This window comes from Nerophis lumbriciformis, linkage group LG21 (assembly GCF_033978685.3).
Source record: "Nerophis lumbriciformis linkage group LG21, RoL_Nlum_v2.1, whole genome shotgun sequence".
Lineage (NCBI taxonomy): Eukaryota > Metazoa > Chordata > Actinopteri > Syngnathiformes > Syngnathidae > Nerophis > Nerophis lumbriciformis.
In genome coordinates this window covers 38,998,833-39,016,946 of record NC_084568.2, presented here as the reverse complement: position 1 = coordinate 39,016,946, position 18,114 = coordinate 38,998,833, and the positions used below count along the sequence as shown (strand labels likewise).

Here is an 18,114-nt window from a genome sequence, read left to right as displayed (position 1 = left end):
TTGGTTTCCGGCCATGCCGCTTACGTGGAGTGATTTCTCCACATTCTCTGAACCTTTTGATGATATTATGGACCGTAGATGTTGAAATCCCTAAATTTCCTGCAATTGCACTTTGAGAAACGTTGTTCTTAAACTGTTCAACAATTTGCTCACGCAGTTGTGGACAAAGTGGTGTACCTCGCCCCATCCTTTCTTGTGAAAGACTGAGCATTTTTTGGGAAGCTGTTTTTATACCCAATCATGGCACCCACCTGTTCCCAATTAGCCTGCACACCTGTGGGATGTTCCAAATAAGTGTTTGATGAGCATTCCTCAACTTTATCAGTATTTATTGCCACCTTTCCCAACTTCTTTGTCACGTGTTGCTGCCATCAAATTCTAAAGTTAATGATTATTTGCAAAAAGGCATGGGTAACTTACACATCTGTGAAGGCACCAAAAGGTACATACAGCTTTTGGAACAACATATGCTGCCATCTAAGCGCCGTATTTTTCATGGATGCCCCTGCTTATTTCAGCAAGACAATGCCAAGCCACATTCAGCACGCGTTACAACAGCGTGGCTACGTTAAAAAAAAGAGTGCGGGTACTTTCCTGGCCCGCCTGCAGTCCAGACCTGTCTCCCATCGAAAATGTGTGGCGCATAATGAAGCGTAAAATACGACAGCGGAGACCCCGAACTGTTGAACAACTAAAGCTCTATATAAAACAAGAATGGGAAAGATTTCCACTTTCATGGTTCTACAATTAGTTTCCTCAGTTCCCAAACGTTTACTGAGTGTTGTTAAAAGGAAAGGCCATGTAACACAGTGGTGAACATGCCCTTTCCCAACTTCTTTGTCACGTGTTGCAGCCATGAAATTCTAAGTTAATTATTATTTGCAAAAAAAATAAAGTTTATTAGTTTGAACATCAAATATGTTGTCTTTGTAGCATATTCAACTGAATATGGGTTGAAAATGATTTGCAAATCATTGTATTCCGTTTATATTTACATCGAACACAATTTCCCAACTCATATGGAAACGGGGTTTGTGCAACTAAATGAGAGTATAACAAGTCTCTTATTCTTTTTAATAACATTGTTATTCTGAAGCTAACCAATAATAAATAAAATACTTCTTGAACAGGTGCGGTAGAAAACGGATGGATGGATTAAAATGCATGAGAATGTTTTATATTTTGAAGGTTATTTTTAACACTGTGATTACCAGCTGAATTATTCATGACTTATGGTGTTAAGCAACGTCAGCTAAGATTGATCTGAGAGCCAGATGAAGCCTTCTAAAGAGCCACATCTGGCCCCAGAGCCAGAGGTTGCCTACCCCTGCTCTATATAATGCAGTGCCTCTCAATTATGTTCTGTTACCCGCTGTAATCTGTCTATACAATTGTTATAAGTACACCTCTGCATAACATTGCATCATTATTATCAGATACAGATCAATTTATAATAAATAATAACTTTATTAGGGTCCGCATGGCCCATTGTATAAGGACTCCCTTTTGGGAGTCCTTATGCAATGGGACATAAGGACCTATTGAATTTCTAAGGTTTTATTATTATTAGGGCCCGCATGGCCCATTGTATAAGGACTCCCAAAGGGAGTCCTTATGCAATGGGACATAAGGACCTATTGAATTTCTAAGGTTTTATTATTATTATTTATTATTATTATTCTTCCGCAACTTTGCGCTGTAATTTGACCCCCTTAACATACTTCAAAACTCACCAAATGTTACACACACATCAGTAATATACGGCAAAACTTTTTATCAAAAAACCAAACCTCAAAACTCAAAATTGCGCTCTAGCGCCCCCTAGGAAAAAAAAAACTAGACTGCCTGTAACTCCCACTAGGAAGGTCGGAGAGACATGAAACAAAAACCTCTATGTAGGTCTGACTTAGACCTAGTTTTCATAATTGTATATCATCGGGCAGAAATCAACGGGAAGTTGGCAATTCCCCCTTCAAGACAAAAAAGTACTAAAAACAGTTACTTTTGCCTCTTTGAGCTGTAATTTGACCCCCTTAACATGCTTCAAAACTCACCAAACTGAACACACACATCAGGACTGGCAAAAATTGCGATCTAATAAAAAAACCGAACCACAAAACTCAAAATTGCGCTCTAGCGCCCCCTAGGAAAAAAAAAACTAGACTGCCTATATCTCCCACTAGGAAGATCGGAGAGACATGAAACAAAAACCTCTATGTAGGTCTGACTTAGACCTAGTTTTCATAATTGTATATCATCGGGCAGAAATCAACAGGAAGTTGGCAATTCCCCCTTCAAGACAAAAAAGTACTAAAAACAGCTGTAATCTGACCCCCTTAACACGCTTCAAAACTCACCAAACTGAACGCACACATCAGGACTGGCAAAAATTGCGATCTAATAAAAAAACCTAACCCCAAATCTCAAAATTGCGCTCTAGAGCAATTTTTGAATAAAACCGAGAAAAAACTGCTCCTCGGAAGAAAAAAAATGACAAAACTGCCTGTTACTCCCACTGGGAAGGTCGGAGAGACATGAAAGAAAAACCTCTCCGTAGGTCTCACTTAGACCTACATTTCATAAATTGACAACCCCCAGCAATTATTAGGGCCCGCATGGCCCATTGCATAAGGACTCCCAAAGGGAGTCCTTATGCAATGGGACATAAGGACCTATTGAATTTGTAAGGTTTTATTCTTTATTATTCCGCCGCCTCTTTGAGCACTAATTTGACCCACTTAACATGCTTCAAAACTCACCATATTTGACCCTCCCATCAGGACCTGCGAAAATTGTCTTTTAATTAAAAAAAAAACGAACCACAAAACTCAAAATTGCGCTCTAGCGCCCCCTAGGAAAAAAAAAAACTAGACTGCCTATATCTCCCACTAGAAAGATCGGAGAGACATGAAACAAAAACCTCTATGTAGGTCTGACTTAGACCTAGTTTTCATAACTGTATATCATCGGGCAGAAATCAACAGGAAGTTGGCAATTCCCCCTTCAAGACAAAAAAGTACTAAAAACAGCTGTAATCTGACCCCCTTAACACGCTTCAAAACTCACCAAACTGAACGCACACATCAGGACTGGCAAAAATTGCGATCTAATAAAAAAACCTAACCCCAAATCTCAAAATTGCGCTCCAGAGCAATTTTTGAATAAAACAGAGAAAAAACTGCTGCTCGGAAGAAGAAAAAATGACAAAACTGCCTGTAACTCCCACTGGGAAGGTCGGAGAGACATGAAAGAAAAACCTCTCCGTAGGTCTCACTTAGACCTACATTTCATAAACTGACAACCCCCAGAAATTATTAGGGCCCGCATGGCCCATTGTATAAGGACTCCCAAAGGGAGTCCTTATGCAATGGGACATAAGGACCTATTGAATTTGTAAGGTTTTATTCTTTATTCTTCCGCCGCCTCTTTGAGCACTAATTTGACCCACTTAACATGCTTCAAAACTCACCATATTTGACCCTCCCATCAGGACCTGCAAAAATGGTCTTTTAATAAAAAAAACGAAACCACAAAACTCAAAATTGCGCTCTAGCGCCCCCTAGGAAAAAAGAAAAACTAGACTGCCTATATCTCCCACTAGGAAGGTCAAAGAGACATGAAACAAAAACCTCTATGTAGGTCTGACTTAGACCTAGTTTTCATAATTGTATATCATCGGGCAGAAATCAACAGGAAGTTGGCAATTCCCCCTTCAAGACAAAAAAGTACTAAAAACAGTTACTTTTGCCTCTTTGAGCTGTAATTTGACCCCCTTAACACGCTTCAAAACTCACCAAACTGAACGCACACATCAGGACTGGCAAAAATTGCGATCTAATAAAAAAACCGAACCACAAAACTCAAAATTGCGCTCTAGCGCCCCCTAGGAAAAAAGAAACTAGACTGCCTATATCTCCCACTAGGAAGATCGGAGAGACATGAAACAAAAACCTCTATGTAGGTCTGACTTAGACCTAGTTTTCATAATTGTACATCATCGGGCAGAAATAAACAGGAAGTTGGCAATTCCCCCTTCAAGACAAAAAAGTACTAAAAACAGTTACTTTTGCCTCTTTGAGCTGTAATTTGACCCCCTTAACATGCTTCAAAACTCACCAAACTGAACGCACACATCAGGACTGGCAAAAATTGCGATCTAATAAAAAAACCTAACCCCAAATCTCAAAATTGCGCTCTAGAGCAATTTTTGAATAAAACAGAGAAAAAACTGCTGCTCGGAAGAAGAAAAATGACAAAACTGCCTGTAACTCCCACTGGGAAGGTCGGAGAGACATGAAAGAAAAACCTCTCCGTAGGTCTCACTTAGACCTACATTTCATAAATTGACAACCCCCAGCAATTATTAGGGCCCGCATGGCCCATTGTATAAGGACTCCCAAAGGGAGTCCTTATGCAATGGGACATAAGGACCTATTGAATTTGTAAGGTTTTATTCTTTATTATTCCGCCGCCTCTTTGAGCACTAATTTGACCCACTTAACATGCTTCAAAACTCACCATATTTGACCCTCCCATCAGGACCTGCAAAAATGGTCTTTTAATAAAAAAAAACGAACCACAAAACTCAAAATTGCGCTCTAGCGCCCCCTAGGAAAAAAAAAAACTAGACTGCCTATATCTCCCACTAGGAAGATCGGAGAGACATGAAACAAAAACCTCTACGTAGGTCTGACTTAGACCTAGTTTTCATAATTGTATATCATCGGGCAGAAATCAACGGGAAGTTGGCAATTCCCCCTTCAAGACAAAAAAGTACTAAAAACAGTTACTTTTGCCTCTTTGAGCTGCAATTTGACCCCCGTAATTTGACCTACTTAGTGGCCTAGTGGTTAGAGTGTCCGCCCTGAGATCGGTAGGTTGTGGGTTCAAACCCCGGCCGAGTCATACCAAAGACTATAAAAATGGGACCCATTACCTCCCTGCTTGGCACTCAGTATCAAGGGTTGGAATTGGGGGTTAAATCACCAAAAATGATTCCCGGGCGCGGCCACCGCTGCTGCCCACTGCTCCCCTCACCTCCCAGGGGGTGATCAAGGGTGATGGGTTAAATGCAGAGAATAATTTCGCCACACCTAGTGTGTGTGTGACAATCATTGGTACTTTAACTTTAACACGCTTCAAAACTCACCAAACTGAACGCACACATCAGGACTGGCAAAAATTGCGATCTAATGAAAAAACCTAACCCCAAATCTCAAAATTGCGCTCTAGAGCAATTTGTGAATAAAACAGAGAAAAAACTGCTCCTCGGAAGAAAAAAAATGACAAAACTGCCTGTAACTCCCACTGGGAAGGTCGGAGAGACATGAAAGAAAAACCTCTCCGTAGGCCTGACGTAGACCTACATTTCATAAATTGACAACCCCCAGCAAAAATCTACAGGAAGTTTGCTATTCCCCCTTCAACACAACATTTTTGTAAAAACCGGTCACCTTTCTTCAAACATTATCTCCTCTGAGCGCGTTTGTCGTTTCGGCTTCAAACTAACACAGGAGAGAAATTGAACCCTTCTAATTGAAAGTTAGCGAAAGAGTTTTGATACCGGCTCCGGTTTTGATTTTATGACCCTTCAAAGAACCGCTGCGCTGATGCTGCTGTTTTTTCAAGAAGGCTGCTTAAAAGCAGGAAGCACCAGCGTGCCCACACAATGCAGACAAGGTAGGTACACTAAACAAAAGTATTGGGACAATTCGGACTAAAAGTAGACAAAAGTATTGGGACACTTATGACGAAAACTGAACAAAAGTATTGGGACACTTAGGATTACCACTGGACACACGTATTGGGACACCTACACTGGACAAAAGTATTGGGACACTTAGGACTACAACTTGCCAAAAGTATTGGGACACTTGGGACTAAAACTGGACAAAAGTATTGGGACACTTAGGACTAGCACCTGCCAAACACGCGGGCCCGACCAACGCTGCTTGCAGCTTTAATTTGTCTATACAATTGTTATAAGTACACCTCTGCATAACATTGTATCATTATTATCAGATACAGATCAATTTATAATAAAGTTATTATTTATTATAAATAAAGTTATTATTTATTATAAATTGATCTGTATCTGATAATAATGATACAATGTTATGCAGAGGTGTACTTATAACAATTGTATAGACAAATTAAAGCTGCAAGCAGCGTTGGTCGGGCCCGCGTGTTTGGCAGGTGCTAGTCCTAAGTGTCCCAATACTTTTGTCCAGTTTTAGTCCCAAGTGTCCCAATACTTTTGACAAGTTGTAGTCCTAAGTGTCCCAATACTTTTGTCCAGTGTAGGTGTCCCAATACGTGTGTCCAGTGGTAGTCCTAAGTGTCCCAATACTTTTGTTCAGTTTTCGTCATAAGTGTCCCAATACTTTTGTCTACTTTTAGTCCGAATTGTCCCAATACTTTTGTTTAGTGTACCTACCTTGTCTGCATTGTGTGGGCACGCTGGTGCTTCCTGCTTTTAAGCAGCCTTTTTGAAAAAACAGCAGCATCAGCGCAGCGGTTCTTTGAAGGGTCATAAAATCAAAACCGGAGCCGGTATCAAAACTCTTTCGCTAACTTTCAATTAGAAGGGTTCAATTTCTCTCCTGTTTTAGTTTGAAGCCGAAACAACAAACGCGCTCAGAGGAGATAATGTTTGAAGAAAGGTGACCGGTTTTTACAAAAATGTTGTGTTGAAGGGGGAATAGCAAACTTCCTGTAGATTTTTGCTGGGGGTTGTCAATTTATGAAAGGTAGGTCTAAGTGAGACCTACGGAGAGGTTTTTCTTTCATGTCTCTCCGACCTTCCCAGTGGGAGTTACAGGCAGTTTTGTCATTTTTTTCCTTCCGAGCAGCAGTTTTTTTCTCTGTTTTATTCAAAAATTGCTCTAGAGCGCAATTTTGAGATTTGGGGTTAGGTTTTTTTTATTAGATCGCAATTTTTGCCAGTCCTGATGTGTGTGTTCAGTTTGGTGAGTTTTGAAGCGTGTTAAGGGGGTCAAATTACAGCTCAAAGAGGCAAAAGTAACTGTTTTTAGTACTTTTTTGTTTTGAAGGGGGAATTGCCAACTTCCTGTTGATTTCTGCCCGATGATATACAGTTATGAAAACTAGGTCTAAGTGAGACCTACGGAGAGGTTTTTCTTTCATGTCTCTCCGACCTTCCCAGTGGGAGTTACAGGCAGTTTTGTCATTTTTTTCCTTCCGAGCAGCAGTTTTTTTCTCTGTTTTATTCAAAAATTGCTCTAGAGCGCAATATTGAGATTTGGGGTTAGGTTTTTTTATTAGATCGCAATTTTTGCCAGTCCTGATGTGTGCGTTCAGTTTGGTGAGTTTTGAAGCGTGTTAAGGGAGTCAAATTACAGCTCAAAGAGGCAAAAGTAACTGTTTTTAGTACTTTTTTGTTTTGAAGGGGGAATTGCCAACTTCCTGTTGATTTCTGCCCGATGATATACGATTATGAAAACTAGGTCTAAGTCAGACCTACGTAGAGGTTTTTGTTTCATGTCTCTCCGATCTTCCTAGTGGGAGATATAGGCAGTCTAGTTGTTTTTTTTCCTAGGGGGCGCTAGAGCGCAATTTTGAGTTTTGTGGTTCGGTTTTTTTATTAAAAGACAATTTTCGCAGGTCCTGATGGGAGGGTCAAATATGGTGAGTTTTGAAGCATGTTAAGTGGGTCAAATTAGTGCTCAAAGAGGCGGCGGAATAATAAAGAATAAAACCTTACAAATTCAATAGGTCCTTATGTCCCATTGCATAAGGACTCCCTTTGGGAGTCCTTATGCAATGGGCCATGCGGGCCCTAATAAATAATAACTTTATTAACATTGTGTTTTAGCCTGTATCAGAAAAGATTTAAAGTGCATCAATTTGCCTGAAGTTAAAAACAATTGAGTTTGATACAAACAAAAAGAAAAAGACATTTAAATGTAACTAAGGACACAATATATAGAAGACTTTAACATACAAAGCTGAATTATAACAATGTGTGGTCATTCAAAAAACAAAAACTGAAAGGCGACAGTGAGCACCTTCTGGGGTTGGAAGCATGATACTGATAAAGCACACTTACCTGGTCCCAGGGGCTGAGGATCCCTCCCGAGAACATGAACAGGTAACCCATGGTGACCAGACACGCCCATATAAGGAGAGAAAAGAGGCGGAGCATCCGCTTGAAGACGGACTCGATGCACACCAGGATGAAGATGGAGAGGAAGAGGAAGAGAGCGGTGGGCACGGTGATGAGGAAGGTCAGGTGGTCCTGTGTCTTCTGGCAAGAAAGAGAAATCAAACAGATTTTATCCATCAAACAAACAAGCTTGAATTGGATTTAAGAACTTCACATTCAATCTTTTGACTTCTCCACGACATGTTGACTGACTTAGTGATCATCTAAAAGTCATTTCTATACTCCAGCCTGTAAGCAGGGCCTGGGACTGGAAGCAGCTCAGATGATCTTCGACTCTTGTCTGGACACAAAAGTCTTTTCCTCAAGTTGCAAGAAGACATGATGAAGGATCCAAACTTGCAACTCCTCTTCCTCACACAGGATTGCAGCGCAAGGTTTGTGGCCAAAACTCTCAATTCAATCAAGTTTTACTTACTTACAGTATGTTACTGTGTTGATGGTTTACTTCTTTTACACTGCACCTTTCTCATTCAGTGTACAAGTCAAGTAAGAAGCAGCGTCCACTTTGCTCTCACGAGGATTCAAACCTACTTTTACTTCACTATGAACTTATGAATAATAATGATATTTCATCCTATTCCGATGGCAGAGGTCAGTGCAGGTGTTCAGAAACAGATGGCCTTCAAACTAAACTGTCCTGACGCACACTTTCACTTTCACTTTCACTTTCACTTCTTCACCTTACACCTGACAGCCAATGTTGAACCAGACGCCCTGTCCTGACACTTTAGCACCGGGCTCGCTAGCTTTGCATGCTAACCAGGACAGCTGGGCCTCAATATGACACAAACACATCAACAATATGACACAAACACATCAACAATATGACACAAACACATCAACAATATGACACAAACACATCAACATTATGACACAAACACATCAACAATATGACACAAACACAACAATATGACACAAACACATCAACAATATGACACAAACACATCAACATTATGACACAAACACATCAACATTATGACACAAACACATCAACAATATGACACAAACACATCAACAATATGACACAAACACATCAACAATATGACACAAACACATCAACAATATGACACAAACACATCACCACTAAATAACACAAACACATATGACACAAACACATATGACACAAACACATCAACAATATGACACATCAACAATATGACACAAACACATCAACAATATGACACAAACACATCAACAATATGACACAAACACATCAACAATATGACACAAACACATCACCACTAAATAACACAAACACATATGACACAAACACATCAACAATATGACACAAACACATCAACAATATGACACAAACACAACAATATGACACAAACCCATCAACAATATAACACAAACACATCAACAATATGACACAAACGCATCAACAATATGACACATCAACAATATGACACAAACACATCACCACTAAATAAAACAAACACATATGACACAAACACATCAACAATATGACACAAACACATCAACAATATGACACAAACACAACAATATGACACAAACCCATCAACAATATAACACAAACACATCAACAATATGACACAAACACATCAACAATATGACACAAACACATCAACAATGTGACACATCAACAATATAACACATCAACAATATGACACAAACACATCAACAATATGACACAAACACATCAACAATATGACACAAACACATCAACATTATGACACAAACACATCAACAATATGACACAAACACAACAATATGACACAAACACATCAACAATATGACACAAACACATCAACATTATGACACAAACACATCAACATTATGACACAAACACATCAACAATATGACACAAACACATCAACAATATGACACAAACACATCAACAATATGACACAAACACATCAACAATATGACACAAACACATCACCACTAAATAACACAAACACATATGACACAAACACATATGACACAAACACATCAACAATATGACACATCAACAATATGACACAAACACATCAACAATATGACACAAACACATCAACAATATGACACAAACACATCAACAATATAACACATCAACAATATGACACAAACACATCACCACTAAATAACACAAACACATATGACACAAACACATCAACAATATGACACAAACACATCAACAATATGACACAAACACAACAATATGACACAAACACAACAATATGACACAAACACATCACCACTAAATAAAACAAACACATATGACACAAACACATCAACAATATGACACAAACACATCAACAATATGACACAAACACATCAACATTATGACACAAACACATCAACAATATGACACAAACACAACAATATGACACAAACACATCAACAATATGACACAAACACATCAACATTATGACACAAACACATCAACATTATGACACAAACACATCAACAATATGACACAAACACATCAACAATATGACACAAACACATCAACAATATGACACAAACACAACAATATGACACAAACACATCAACAATATAACACAAACACATCAACAATATGACACAAACACATCAACAATATAACACAAACACATCAACAATGTGACACATCAACAATATGACACAAACACATCAACAATATGACACAAACACATCAACAATATGACACAAACACATCAACAATATAACACATCAACAATATGACACATCAACAATATGACACAAACACATCAACAATATGACACAAACACATCAACAATATAACACAAACACATCAACAATATGACACAAACACATCAACAATATAACACAAACACATCAACAATATGACACAAACACATCAACAATATGACACAAACACATCAACAATATGACACAAACACATCAACAAAATGACACATCAACAATATGACACAAACACATCAACAATATAACACAAACACATCAACAATATGACACAAACACATCAACAATATGACACAAACACATCAACAATATGACACAAACACATCAACAATATGACACATCAACAATATGACACAAACACATCAACAATATGACATAAACATATCAACAATATGACACATCAACAATATGACACAAACACATCAACAATATGACACATCAACAATATGACACAAACACATCAACAATATGACACAAACACATCAACAATATAACACAAACACATCAACAATATGACAAACACATCAACAATATAACACATCAACAATATGACACAAACACATCAACAATATGACACAAACACATCAACAATATGACACATCAACAATATGACACAAACACATCAACAATATGACACAAACACATCAACAATATAACACAAACACATCAACAATATGACAAACACATCAACAATATAACACATCAACAATATGACACAAACACATCAACAGGCAGACAGACTGAGCCTGAAGAATGTGCTACAGCATCACTTCTCTGCTCAATGTCAGCGTTTTCACACACACACACACACACACACACACACACACACACACACACACACACACACACACACACACACACACACACACACACACACACACACACACACACACACACACACACACCTCTAATTAACACACTGACTCCTCCCTGGCCATGTGTTAGATGTATAAATAAGCAATTGCAAGTCAGCAATTAGGACGTCTCGGTCAAGGTGACATCACATTAATCACACCTGACAATCAACTCCTCTGACAATCAACTCCTCCGACAATCAACTCCTCCGACAATCAACTCCTCTGACAATCAACTCCTCTGACAATCAACTCCTCTGACAATCAACTCCTCTGACAATCAACTCCTCCGACAATCAACTCCTCCGACAATCAACTCCTCCGACAATCAACTCCTCCGACAATCAACTCCTCCGACAATCAACTCCTCCGACAATCAACTCCTCCGACAATCAACTCCTCCGACAATCAACTCCTCCGACAATCAACTCCTCCGACAATCAACTCCTCCGACAATCAACTCCTCCGACAATCAACTCCTCCGACAATCAACTCCTCCGACAATCAACTCCTCCGACAATCAACTCCTCCGACAATCAACTCCTCCGACAATCAACTCCTCCGACAATCAACTCCTCCGACAATCAACTCCTCCGACAATCAACTCCTCCGACAATCAACTCCTCCGACAATCAACTCCTCCGACAATCAACTCCTCCGACAATCAACTCCTCTGATAATTAACTCCTCTGACAATCAACTCCTCTGACAATCAACTCCTCTGATAATTAACTCCTCTGACAATCAACTCCTCTGACAATCAACTCCTCTGACAATCAACTCCTCTGACAATTAACTCCTCCGACAATCAACTCCTCCGACAATCAACTCCTCCGACAATCAACTCCTCCGACAATCAACTCCTCCGACAATCAACTCCTCCGACAATCAACTCCTCTGACAATCAACTCCTCTGACAATTAACTCCTCCGACAATCAACTCCTCCGACAATCAACTCCTCCGACAATCAACTCCTCCGACAATCAACTCCTCTGACAATCAACTCCTCTGACAATCAACTCCTCTGATAATTAACTCCTCTGACAATCAACTCCTCTGACAATCAACTCCTCTGACAATCAACTCCTCTGACAATCAACTCCTCTGACAATTAACTCCTCCGACAATCAACTCCTCCGACAATCAACTCCTCCGACAATCAACTCCTCTGACAATCAACTCCTCCGACAATCAACTCCTCCGACAATCAACTCCTCCGACAATCAACTCCTCCGACAATCAACTCCTCTGACAATCAACTCCTCTGACAATTAACTCCTCTGACAATCAACTCCTCTGACAATCAACTCCTCTGACAATTAACTCCTCCGAAAATCAACTCCTCCAACAATCAACTCCTCCGACAATCAACTCCTCTGACAATTAACTCCTCCGACAATTAACTCCTCCGACAATGAATACACTTCAAATGAGAAGAGCAGCACACCCTGAGCCAAAGACTAAGACTAAGGCAATGTGAGTCACGTCTGGCACATGATCCCATGGGACTACTGCACTGCACAATAGGACACTACTAAGGATGCACAATAGGACACTACTAAGGATGCACAATAGGACACTACTAAGGATGCACAATAGGACACTACTAAGGATGCACAATAGGACACTACTAAGGATGTACATGTAGAATAGGGCACTACTAAGGATGTACATGTAGAATAGGGCACTACTAAGGATGTACATGTAGAATAGGACACTACTAAGGATGCACAATAGGACACTACTAAGGATGCACAATAGGACACTACTAAGGATGTACATGTAGAATAGGGCACTACTAAGGATGCACAATAGGACACTACTAAGGATGCACAATAGGACACTACTAAGGATGCACAATAGGACACTACTAATGATGCACAATAGGGCACAACTAAGGATGCACAATAGGACACTACTAAGGATGTACATGTAAAATAGGGCACTACTAAGGATGCACGATAGGACACTACTAAGGATGCACAATAGGACACTACTAATGATGCACAATAGGGCACAACTAAGGATGCACATGTAAAATAGGACACTACTAAGGATGCACAATAGCACACTACTAAGGATGCACAATAGGACACAACTAAGGATGCACAATAGCACACTACTAAGGATGCACAATAGCACACTACTAAGGATGCACAATAGCACACTACTAAGGATGCACAATAGCACACTACTAAGGATGCACAATAGGACACTACGAAGGATGCACAATAGGACACTACTAAGGATGCACAATAGCACACTACTAAGGATGCACAATAGCACACTACTAAGGATGCACAATAGGACACTACTAAGGATGCACAATAGGACACTACTAATGATGTACAATAGGACACTACTAAGAATGCACAATAGGACACTACTAAGGATGCACAATAGGACACTACTAAGGATGCACAATAGGACACTACTAAGGATGCACAATAGGACACTACTAATGATGTACAATAGGACACTACTAAGGATGCACAATAGGACACTACTAAGGATGCACAATAGGACACTACTAAGGATGCACAATAGGACACTACTAAGGATGCACAATAGGACACTACTAAGGATGCACAATAGGACACTACTAAGGATGCACAATATGACACTACTAAGGATGCGCAATAGGACACTACTAAGGATGCACAAAAGCACACTACTAAGGATGCCCAATAGCACACTACTAAGGATGCACAATAGGACACTACTAAGGATGCACAATAGCACACTACTAAGGATGCACAATAGCACACTACTAAGGATGCACAATAGCACACTACTAAGGATGCACAATAGGACACTACTAAGGATGCACAATAGGACACTACTAATGATGCACAATAGGACACTACTAAGGATGCACAATAGGACACTACTAAGGATGCACAATAGGACACTACTAAGGATGCACAATAGGACACTACTAAGGATGCACAATAGGACACTACTAAGGATGCACAATAGGACACTACTAAGGATGCACAATAGGACACTACTAAGGATGCACAATAGGACACTACTAAGGATACACAATCAGACACTACTAAGGATGCACAATAGGACACTACTAAGGATGCACAATATGAAACTACTAAGGATGCACAATATGACACTACTAAGGATGCACAATATGACACTACTAAGGATGCACAATAGGGCACAACTAAGGATGCACAATATGAAACTACTAAGGATGCACAATAGGACACTACTAAGGATGCACATGTAGAATAGGACACTACTAAGGATGCACAATAGGACACTACTAAGGATGCACAATAGGACACTACTAAGGATGCACAATCGGACACTACTAAGGATACACAATAGGACACTACTCAGGTTGCACAATAGGACACTACTAAGGATGCACAATAGGACACTACTAAGGATGCACAATATGACACTACTAAGGATGCACAATAGGGCACAACTAAGGATGCACAATATGAAACTACTAAGGATGCACAATAGGACACTACTAAGGATGCACATGTAGAATAGGACACTACTAAGGATGCACAATAGGACACTACTAAGGATGCACAATAGGACACTACTAAGGATGCACAATCGGACACTACTAAGGATACACAATAGGACACTACTCAGGTTGCACAATAGGACACTACTAAGGATGCACAATAGGACACTACTAAGGATGCACAATCGGACACTACTAAGGATGCACAATAGAACACTACTAAGGATGCACAATAGGACACTACTAATGATGCACAATAGGACACTACTAAGGATGCACAATAGGACACTACTAATGATGCACAATAGGGCACAACTAAGGATGCACATGTAAAATAGGGCACTACTAAGGATGCACGATAGGACACTACAAAAGATGCACAATAGGGCACGACTAAGGATGCACATTAGGACACTACTAAGGATGCACGATAGAACACTACTAAGGATGCACAATAGAACACTACTCAGGATGCACAATAGGACACTACTCAGGATGCACAATAGGACACTACTAAGGATGCACAATAGGACACTACTAAGGATGCACATGTAGAATAGGACACTACTAAGGATGCACAATCGGACACTACTAAGGATGCACAATAGGACGCAACTAAGGATGCACAATATGACACTACTAAGGATGCACAATAGGGCACAACTAAGGATGCACAATATGAAACTACTAAGGATGCACAATAGGACACTACTAAGGATGCACATGTAGAATAGGACACTACTAAGGATGCACAATAGGACACTACTAAGGATGCACAATAGGACACTACTAAGGATGCACAATATGACACTACTAAGGATGCACAATAGGACACTACTAAGGATGCACAATATGACACTACTAAGGATGCGCAATAGGACACTACTAAGGATGCACAATAGGACACTACTAAGGATGCACAATAGGACACTACTAAGGATGCACAATATGACACTACTAAGGATGCGCAATAGGACACTACTAAGGATGCACATGTAGAATAGGACACTACTAAGGATGCACAATAGGACACTACCAAGGATGCACATGTAGAATAGGACACTACTAAGGATGCACAATAGGACACTACTAAGGATGCACAATCGGACACTACTAAGGATGCACAATAGGACACAACAAAGGATGCACAATAGGGCACAACTAAGGATGCACAATATGACACTACTAAGGATGCGCAATATGACACTACTAAGGATGCGCAATAGGACACTACTAAGGATGCACATGTAGAATAGGACACTACTAAGGATGCACAATAGGACACTACTAAGGATGCACAATAGGACACTACTAAGGATGCACAATAGGACACTACTAACGATGCACAATAGGACACTACTAAGGATACACAATCGGACACTACTAAGGATGCACAATAGGACACTACTAAGGATCCACATGCGGCACCTTGGCTTATGTTTTTGAATCCTTTCCAAAGGGTCTGTTAAAAACTCAAAAAAAAAGTTCAAAAGGAAACAATGTACATCCAAATATTCTGTTGGAGGCACACAGAAAAAAAACACATTTGACTGAGTATAATAATTGATGTACAAACAGAAAACTATGCAAAATACATCAATAATGACTGAAATTGGAAATTGAACAATTGGGAGGAGGAATACATTTTTATTCAGGGTTAGGGTTTAACCTAACCCTAATACTATTGTGGTTTCATCTGACATCACATGGACAAAAATAAGACCTTCTGGAGGAAAGTTCTGTGGTCGGATGAAACAAAAAGTGAGCTGTTTGGCCACAATACCCAGCAATATGTTTGGAGGAGAAAAGGTGAGGCCTTTTATCCCAGGAACACCATTCCTACCGTCAAGCAGGGTGGTGGTCGTATTAAGCTCTGGGCCTGTTTTGACTGGAAGGCTCTCGTTGCCTTTGATTGGACTTTTACTGTCCGCTCCGACTTGATCTAATACCGACTGGTATTTTATTTGGATCCAATACCGACGTTAGTGTTTTATTTTGCAGCCGTACTGCGTCGCCATGGTGTGTTCATCCTACTAAAAAGTGGTATTTTTAAAAAATGACAACAAGCGAATCCTACAAAAAGCAAATGGCGGTGTCTGCTCATATGTTGACTTTTAAAAAGCCACTTTCCTCCACAGCGTGCCATGTCTTTTCTAATGTTCTAATGCATTGTGTTTGCAGCCAGAACAATTAACTCCCTCTTCATCCACTCCGGCTTCTGCAGCCATTACACGGCAGCACCATGGGACAAAGACATGCATACTACTCTCACAAATGTAGCGAGGTCCCAAGGCAGCATGTCTGCACTTTTTCAACAAGCTGCAACCTTACAAATAAATACAAACATCATTGATAGGAGTTTATCCCCAAACTCCTTTGTCTGAGTCAGTTCTTGTGTTTACATGAAAGTGTGACAAGGACAATCAAGTATTTCTAACATCTTCATCAGACAGCAACTGCTTAGTGACTTTAAAGTGCTGTCTTGCAGGACTTTAAAGATTCTTTATTGTCATTTTTTTTATGGTTTGTGTTTCTTCCAATGATTGCATCACCTCAGGGCATCATTTCAACGGGTACATTGAAGCGGTGCATCAGCACAAATAGTCGCGTATAGAAGACAAATGTACGACAATACCAATAAAACACACAAAAAAACAATCCGGGCTTGCTATCGCTATTAGCCTGCAGCGCTTTTGGCTGCTGAGCTAACTAGCGCAGCCACAAGGGTGCTGTTCTATTTTTCTAACCCCCGCGACACCTCCTTGTGTTAAACACAATTACTATACAGGTAAAAGCCAGTAAATTAGAATATTTTGAAAAACTTGATTTATTTCAGTAATTGCATTCAAAAGGTGTAACTTGTACATTATATTTATTCATTGCACACAGACTGATGCATTCAAATGTTTATTTCATTTAATTT

General features: G+C 39.8%; 1 protein-coding gene across 1 annotated transcript in view; it reads right to left on the bottom strand.

Moving 5' to 3' along the window:
• adcy2b (adenylate cyclase 2b (brain)) overlaps positions 1-18,114 on the bottom strand; it is a 281,820-nt gene that overhangs the window by 168,126 nt on the left and 95,580 nt on the right. Inside the window, exon 5 of the mRNA XM_061982391.2 lies at positions 8,069-8,266. Within this exon, the coding sequence (XP_061838375.2) occupies positions 8,069-8,266 (198 nt within the window). The remainder of the gene's footprint in view (positions 1-8,068; positions 8,267-18,114) is intronic.